The sequence below is a fragment of the Hylobates moloch genome, unplaced genomic scaffold (assembly GCF_009828535.3).
Source record: "Hylobates moloch isolate HMO894 unplaced genomic scaffold, HMol_V3 SCAFFOLD_9, whole genome shotgun sequence".
NCBI lineage: Eukaryota > Metazoa > Chordata > Mammalia > Primates > Hylobatidae > Hylobates > Hylobates moloch.
Window position 1 is genome coordinate 77,469,383 of NW_026652284.1, and position 7,842 is coordinate 77,477,224.

At 46.9% G+C, this 7,842-nt stretch overlaps 1 protein-coding gene across 3 annotated transcripts; it reads right to left on the minus strand.

Annotated features, from left to right (window-relative positions):
- Window positions 1-482: 482 nt before the first annotated feature.
- On the minus strand, window positions 483-4,924 carry TSPYL5 (TSPY like 5). 3 transcript variants are annotated; one of them, XM_058443970.1, is made up of 2 exons: window positions 2,663-4,924; window positions 483-2,315 (listed from the first exon to the last, which is right to left on the minus strand). In XM_058443970.1, exon 1 carries the CDS (start codon window positions 4,820-4,822, stop codon window positions 3,569-3,571), a length of 1,254 nt encoding a protein of 417 aa, XP_058299953.1. In that variant the 5' UTR covers window positions 4,823-4,924; the 3' UTR covers window positions 483-2,315; window positions 2,663-3,568. The 3 variants fall into 3 exon arrangements, with proteins under 3 accessions (XP_058299953.1, XP_058299950.1, XP_058299952.1); XM_058443967.1 differs by having other exon boundaries at window positions 483-2,270; window positions 2,619-4,924; XM_058443969.1 differs by having other exon boundaries at window positions 2,619-4,924.
- Between the last annotated feature and the right edge of the window lie 2,918 nt (window positions 4,925-7,842).

The window sequence follows — 7,842 nt, forward strand, 5'->3', positions numbered from 1 at the left end:
GGGCCTTCAAGGTTACCCCCCGCTTTCGACTCAAAGTGCAGTTCACAGATCACCAGCACTGTCATCATCTGGAAACTCGTTAGAAATGCAGAATCTCAGGTTCCATCCCAAACTACTAAATCAGAATGCATATTTTAACAGGATTCACCACACAATTCAGATGCACTCTAAAATTTAAGAAGCACTGTATTCCTACTAGAATCTAGATGATTCATAGAATCTAGATTATTCTAATGGGAGTTCACTGCTTCTGAATCAACTAGAAAGCATGTTAAAAACTAAGCTACCTGACTTCCTCACAGAATCATAGAATCTCAATCTTTGGGAAAAAGGCCTAGAAATCAAAATTTTATGTAATTTTGTGTAGCTAGTCACACAAGGGTCTGCAGCTTGGGAATCACTTATCTAGGGCAATGTACATATTCTCTCAACTGCCCAGCCTCTGTTTAAAAACCTTCCAATTCTTTTTTGAAAATCAGAAATATAACAGAGATACAGGTTTTTATTTTTCCATCATGCATGCAAACTTACAACTATTTATACTGTTTAAGAACACAGAAATAATTGCGTTTTAACAAGGTGTCAAATTACCAAGTACAACAGCCAGTTACTAATTATTTGGGGGAGGTTATTTTCACAGAACACAGCAACAATTTCCAAATTATTCTTCCAAAACCAGAGTTATGAGACCAATACAAGCTGATAACAATGCTAATGGTCACACAAGTTTCCATGTTACACAGAAAAAAAAAGATTGACATTCTGGTGAAGGGTCTCAAGTACCTTATTATATCAGAATTTTTGAAAGAGTTTTACAACAGAACAGTCTCTTGTGGATGCAAGGGAAAGGAAGCATCCCTCTTATTTCTTTTTGAGACTCCTTGTTAATTCTTAAAACACATTTCTAAGGCCCATCTCTGGAACTTCACTAGTTAACGTTAAAAGCAAAAAGCAGACCTGATGTGATTGTGATAGTGCACCCCATCACTATCACCATCAAAAGAGACTACCAATCTCCCAAAGTAGTCACGGTTGCATTGGCATAGTGTCTTGGATTTTCAATAAACAATACAGGTGAAAAGAGGGAGATACAGATGAAACCAGGTTGACCATAACTGGTAAGTGATGCAGCTAGGTGATGGACACATGGGATCCAAGGACCATCCTCTCCACTGCTGTGTATGTCTGAAAATGTCCATAATAAAGAGCAAAAAAAAATAACAAAAAACAAAAAAGCAGACTTGCACAGCTGTCTTCCCATTAGACTAAAATGGGGAAAGTGGTAAGACTTTAAAGGCAAAATGTGCAGCATATAGCATTCTTCTGCATGTACAAAGCCACAACTAGAAAAAATAAAGCATCCAAAGTAACATTATTCTGTTTCTGGTTTGTCTCTGTGGCTTATAAAATCTACTAATGATAAGATTGGACAAAACTTTGGGAACATCCTCAACTAGGCATCCTATTTGTTCATAACCCCTTCAATTCTCCTTTTCCAAGCTAAGGAGGTCCCTCCCATACTCTATCACTGAGAGACAGGCATGCTCCCCCTGCGGCTTCTCAAGCCATTTCTGTCTGATTTTCTAGGCCCACTCCGTACCAGTATCATACCTACTTGACAGTTTTGCTCCAAATCCCCCGCCTAGCACACCTTGCTACAACTTTAAGTCAATGACTCTCTTGAGGAACTTAGAATGAGGCCTCCCTAACAAAAGAGAAGGTAGGGAAGAACAGGTGTAGATACAGCCCTTCTTACCCACCCTCAGGGATAAGAGAGGGAAAGGCCCAGCTCCGCTTTTATACCCACTGGAAATAACCCGGAGATCCAAAACAGATTCTGCCCATCCCAATCCCCATCCCCCAGGAGAAGCTTGAGATGCTCCATATTGGAGACTAAAGCCCACTCCTGGGGCTATTTGAGGTAGAAGCAAAGAGAGCAAAGGACTGCTGAAAGTGGGAAAGCTGGGGATTGAGGTCCAGATAGCCAGAGGCTACCACAAAGGAGGAAACAGCAGGAGGCACTTGGGTCTTAGGGAGCATTAAAACAAAGTCAAAACAAGAGTAAACACTAGTTTATGACATGGCTGCCTTGGGGTTTATAACTCAAGCAGATGCTAGGCATGAAAAGGATTTTCAACTTCAGAACTGTAGAGCAAGCCCAGGAGACAGGTTCAGGGTTTGCCAGCAGATCCACTTGGCCTTCTGGTTTCCTCAACTCTCTTTCAACGTAGTATGTGTGCACACTGCCAAGTTCTCAGCTACCTCCCCAGCTGTATGTAGAAAAATGTGGTTTTTCAGTTGTTTTCTCTGTGGTACTATTTAAACAAAATAAAAAGGAATAAGGAAAGGCGGAAGGGGAAGGCGGAAGGGGAGGAAAGGAGGCTATCAGGAAACGGAGGGAGGAAAGAAGAATGAGAGGGAAGGAATGAGGGATGGAGGAAGGCAGGCAAGCAAAGTAAGAAGTATAAGCAACCTGAAGTCAAGCAAGCAGAGGCCCACAAATCAGAAATATCTCTTCCCAGAACCCCTACTATGGCACTCTGCTCACGTCTTAGATGGGAATAAGAGAAGTTGACAACGGTATCTGGATTCTATTTAGGCCCAGTCCTCACCCTCACCTGGAGCCACAGCATAATGACAGTGAACACATGTCCACACATACCAGCCCGCCCATCAGTCTGGCAGCCAGTGGGGTTCCTGGAAAGCTGGGAGGGTAGGTGTGTGTCTCATGCACTGGTAGGGGGCCTCGGTCCACAGGCAGTTCTTGAGGTCCTTGTTGACCAGGAAGCCAACTGGGGCTGAGAGCAACCCAGACAAAACTTAATGGCTTGATAGTGACACGGCATGGCGCAGATCTTGATGAAAGTTCACCAGTAGAAGGGCCCAGAAGCAAGAAGAGACACACGATGGTACAGAACACATGGCATACTGTTTCTTGCCCTTAACTTCATGCATGCCCAGAAGTCAAGTGCCATTCTGCAGAACATCAAGCAGGATGGGTATCATGGACCACAGGCCAAAGCCAGAAATAAAGCAGATGACATCTTAGCTGGTGACCCCAGACCCACAGAACAGGAAGTTCTGGCTGATGACTAATACCATGTGCACTGGCTTCATTCTGCAGTGGCAATAGAAATGCTTGCATAGATGACATGCATGGCCAGCACCAACACGAAGCCCAGCAAGTCACTGGCCCTGAAGGAGCAGAGCTTGAGGATGCACAGGTCGTCCTGGAGGATGACTCATGAGTGTCCATGTTAAAGACAAGCAGGAAAGGCCAGAACCAAAAACAAGGTCCAGGCAATGTAGATAACAGGCAGCACACATCTAAAGTATGTGTGCTTAACATATGAACAGTCCGGGTGCGATCACATAACATGTGACACTAACGTAGAAAAGCAAGAGGCTATGGGAGGCAAAAGAACATGATCATAAATGCCATATTCTTGTAACTAAAGTCCAAAGGGTCTATAGTACACAGAGGCCAACATGAAGAGAAGGCAGAGAGCCAAATATGTAGTCAACCAGGAGCAGCCCAGCAGGAGGTAGCAGGGAGACTTGTGTAGGATCAGTTGGATTGGCTCACCCCAGGCTGAGCAGTCTCCACTGGCTGCTTTCCTGGACCTTGCCTGCCTTCTTTTTCCTTTCCTTTCTCTACACGAGCCCCTTCACTCAAAAGGTAGAACTGCAAGGGATTGGGCCACAATTCTTCGTTGATTATCTCCACAATCTTGTCAGACTCAATGGAGCTGTGGTTTGAAAACCACCCAAAGAAGCTACGGTTGTTTTCTGGGTTTCCCTGGCTTAGGGACTGGAGATCATGCCCTGGGAGCCACTGGATTGGAGTAGAACGAGACACCACCTGGCCAGAAGGACCACACCCATATTCCTTGATGAGCACCTTATTTTGGAAATATGGGTTGCGATCGAAGTAGAACTTGATTTTGTAGCCCAATCTGGCAAGGCCAAGCTCTTCCACTTCCAAGCTGTTTAAATAGCTCAGTACCTCTTTCTCTTGGCTGTTCAGAAAGGATGCTAGCTGGGGGTGGTTCTGAAATGCTTGCCCCCAGAAGCCCGGGATATTTTGGATGAGGTGGTTCCTGCGCTCCAAGTGCTGCAGTCGCAACTGCCCAAACTTCCTGGAGAGCCGAAGGTAGGCCCTGTCCGCCTGGGCGTTCATGTTCTCCAGCTTCAGCTGCACGTTCTCCAGCGTATCCATGCTGCCTTCCGTCGCTGGGGGCCCCGACCCTGCATCCCTCTCTTCCTTCTTTTCCTCCCCAGCTGAGACCGAGAGATTCTCCCCCGCCGCCCCTTTCTTCTGCCTCCCACCAGCTATGACCTGAGGCCCCCTCCCCGCGGTGCTACAGGTTTCTGGGGCCTTCTTCCCGGCAGGGCCACGCCGGCTTCCAACGCGGGGGGCATTTTTCGGCCTTCCAACGGTTCCCGCTGTTCCCACGAAGACCGTGTCTGCGGCCAAGCGCTCCGAGAGAGACGCGGCCTTCCCCGGGCCGGGCCTGGCCGCGGCCTGCCCGCGGTCCCCGGCAGCTCGGGCCCGCAGCGCGAGGCCACAGTCCAGGGGGAGCCGGCAGGCGGCCTCCTCCCCGAGCCGAAGGAGCTGCGCGGACGCAGCGGTTTCCAGGCCACCCCACCCCGCGCCAGCCTGCACCTGTGCCGCCTGGGTGTCTTCCCCGAGACTCTGGTACTGTGAAGGGTCCGGGTCGCGCGGGGCGTCGTCCGGAGCAGGGCGGACTCGGGCTTTGGCGCGGCCTTTGCCCCGGTTTTTGGCGCGGGAGGACTTTCGACCCCGACTTCGGCCGCTCATGGTGGTGGCGGAGGCGGCTTCAAAGCCACGCTGTAACCCTGCGGCTCCTGACACCAGCTCTCGGTCGGGACCGAGCGGGTCTCTCCACGGCAACCGCCGACGTCACGACCGTACAACTGTACGGTCGCGAGAGGACGGGATGCGCCCGGTGATTGGTGCCGCCGCTGCGGCTGCGCAGGAGACGACCCCCGCGGGCGCTCCCACCCCCATCTCGCGCGGACTCGCTTTAGGTCTCGGCGAGTTTCTCTGATATGCGATCGGGGGGTGCTGCCCTTTCATCTTTTCCCTGCGGGCTCATCGTGCCCTCAGGGTCTCGTTGAACAAGGCAACGCTAAGAGCCATCACCACCTGTCCCCCATCACCTGTTTTCTAAACTAAACATCGTCAGCTCCTCCAGTTATCTCTTGTGGCATCTGTCATGAAGAAAGTGCTCTGGCGTGTGTGTCTCTCTTTGAACACCTTTGCTGAGGGATTTGCTCTGGTACCTTAACTCCAGAGAACGTAAAGGTGGATGCTGTAATGCCAGGCTTAAAAGCGATTTGGTACGTAGTGAGATGGTAGTAGAAATTGTAAAAATAATGGCAACTAGTATTTTGTATCATTTGTGCCAGGCACTTTACTAGGTGCTTTAAATGCATTATCTCAATTTACATAGGAGGTGTTGATATCATTCCCATTTTCCAGATAAGAAAACTGCAGCTCAGAGACACCCGGGCACATTCCCCAGGTTACACAGTAAGGGATGGAAGCACAATTCAAACTCAAGCCCATGGGACTCCGTATCCTATGCCTTATATTTGGAAATGGCAAGTCCTTCCAGACTTGTTCCACTGTCAATTACTGGGCTCGCTCTTAAGAAATCAGCTTTGCTCCTTAACAAACAGGCTTCCGTGGACCACCTGACCACCTCTTCTGCCTGGGAACATCACCCAAGTCCCCCAGCTGCCTCAGTTTACAGAACTGGACTATCACTCTAGGTATAGGACCAGAAGTGAAGACCTGTATTAGAGCTCCTGTAATTGGAGTAAGACAAGAATGTGGTCAGAAGTGAAATTATTATTCAGGGAGCAGATTGAGGTTCAGAAGCAGAGCCTCCACGTGGCACTGCAGAAGCCCTAGAAACCTCTTACGCTGTGCACGGAAACAGCCGGACAACCTCCCTCATAGTCCCGGAGGCAGCCCTGGACCACGCTCTTACTAGCGAGGTAACAGGACCATGAATAGTGAGGGGACCCGTAGCTAATGTAAAAATATAAAGAAAAACTTTTGAGGTTGTCTTTTCAGGCTCAAAGGGCACAAAAAGGCCCTTGTAATCAGCTAGTGGAGAGATAAGCCCAAAAGCCCCTGGGACCTCATTACTCAAAGTGTGGTTGTGGACCAGCAGCCTGACATCACCTGAAAGCTTGTTAAAGATGCAGAATCTCAGGCCTTTCCCCAGACCTACTAAGTCAGAATTTGAATTTTAACAAGATCCTGGGTGATTTGTATACACCCCTAAGTTTAAGGAAACAATTTAAAGAGGAATTATTTTTATACAGATGGCCCTATTTTAAGCCGGCCTAATACAAGTGATCCCTCATTTTCTCAAAAGCTCTAGAATAGCCTGCAAGGCCCTGTATGATCTGGCAAGTCCTCTACCTGCCACTACATGAGTTACCTCTCTGACCTCATCTTCTCTCTCCTCTTTCCCACCTCTAGCTACACCAGCCTCCTTGCTGTTCTTAAATTCACTAGGTAAACTCCTGCCTCAGAGCCTTTGCACTGGCTCTTCCTTCTACCTTAAATGCTCTTTCCCGATGTGGTTGGTGGCTTTGGCCAGCTGCCTTCACACTTTGCTTAAATGTCACCTTCTCAATGACCATCCTATTTAGAATTGCCACCCACCCCATCCCTTTTACCCTGCTCTACTTTTTCTTTATTCCAACACACTGTACCAATTATTATGCTTATTAACTATCTCTTCTCTCTAGAATGTCAGCTCCATGAGGGAAGAGATTTTTGTTTTGTTCACTGATGTATCCTCAGTGCCTGCAACAGTGTCTGACATATCAAGAGCACTTAATAAATACTTGTTGAAAGAAAGAATCAATCACAGCAGAGTTTTCAAAATGGGTTTGTAAATGATTGTCTGAAGTTCAGAATAGCTCCCCTTTTCCCACAGAAGCAATGCTATGGATGCTGTATTCTCAGATCAACTCATGGAAACCTACTAAACTCATAATTTAGCCAAAAAATTATCTTTTGTTACAGAGCACCATTCAGGGACAGTCTGTAAGTAAGAATTTAGAGTGACAAATTTAAAAATTAAGTTGGGAGAATTAATATTTGACTTAAAAGGGATTAATTAGTGCAAGGATTATCTTAAATTCTTGTTGAAGGCCCTTTCATAATAATTTCTTCCCAAGGCCTTCTGTGATCACCCCAGACCACAATAAGCAGCCTCGTCCTTGATCTCACAGAGTACTTGTTAACTATAGTATTCATTTGGCAGTGGGGCACACCCTGTTTTGTACCAGTTCTTTTACAAAATTACCTCTTAAGCTGGATAATCACAGCCTGAAACTCTCTGTAAATCTCAGAAAAAAAATTAAAAAATCATCTGACGCATTTGCCAACCCTCTATAGACTTTAGACATTGATGGGTTGGACCACTTCTTAGAACACTCACAGATCAATCCATCTCTGTTGTCAAGAGTCTTAATCCAGCGTCACCATCTGCGTCATGTAGCAGTCACCAATGGCTAAACCACTGCAGGATTAACACAGGGCTGGGCCATTGCAATGTGTTTATTATACAATCTGCCTTAAGCCTTTTTTCATCATGTCAAAGAGATAAGCATCAGATGAAGGGAAATAATTTATAAAAATACCCCTGTGCTCTAAGTCACCCAGTTCCCCATGGCTTTTATATTTAAGAGTTTGGTCTGTGCTGCTGAACTGGACTGTATTTTCTTCTTGGGTATTAATATTTAACTTTATGTGGAACTGTAGTTTGTGTTCCTAATTGGATAGTAAACTAT

Bases quoted from the DNA above. Each gene is read 5' to 3' on its own strand.
- TSPYL5 (XM_058443970.1), bottom strand. From the start codon at position 4,822: ATGAGCGGCCGAAGTCGGGGTCGAAAGTCCTCCCGCGCCAAAAACCGG.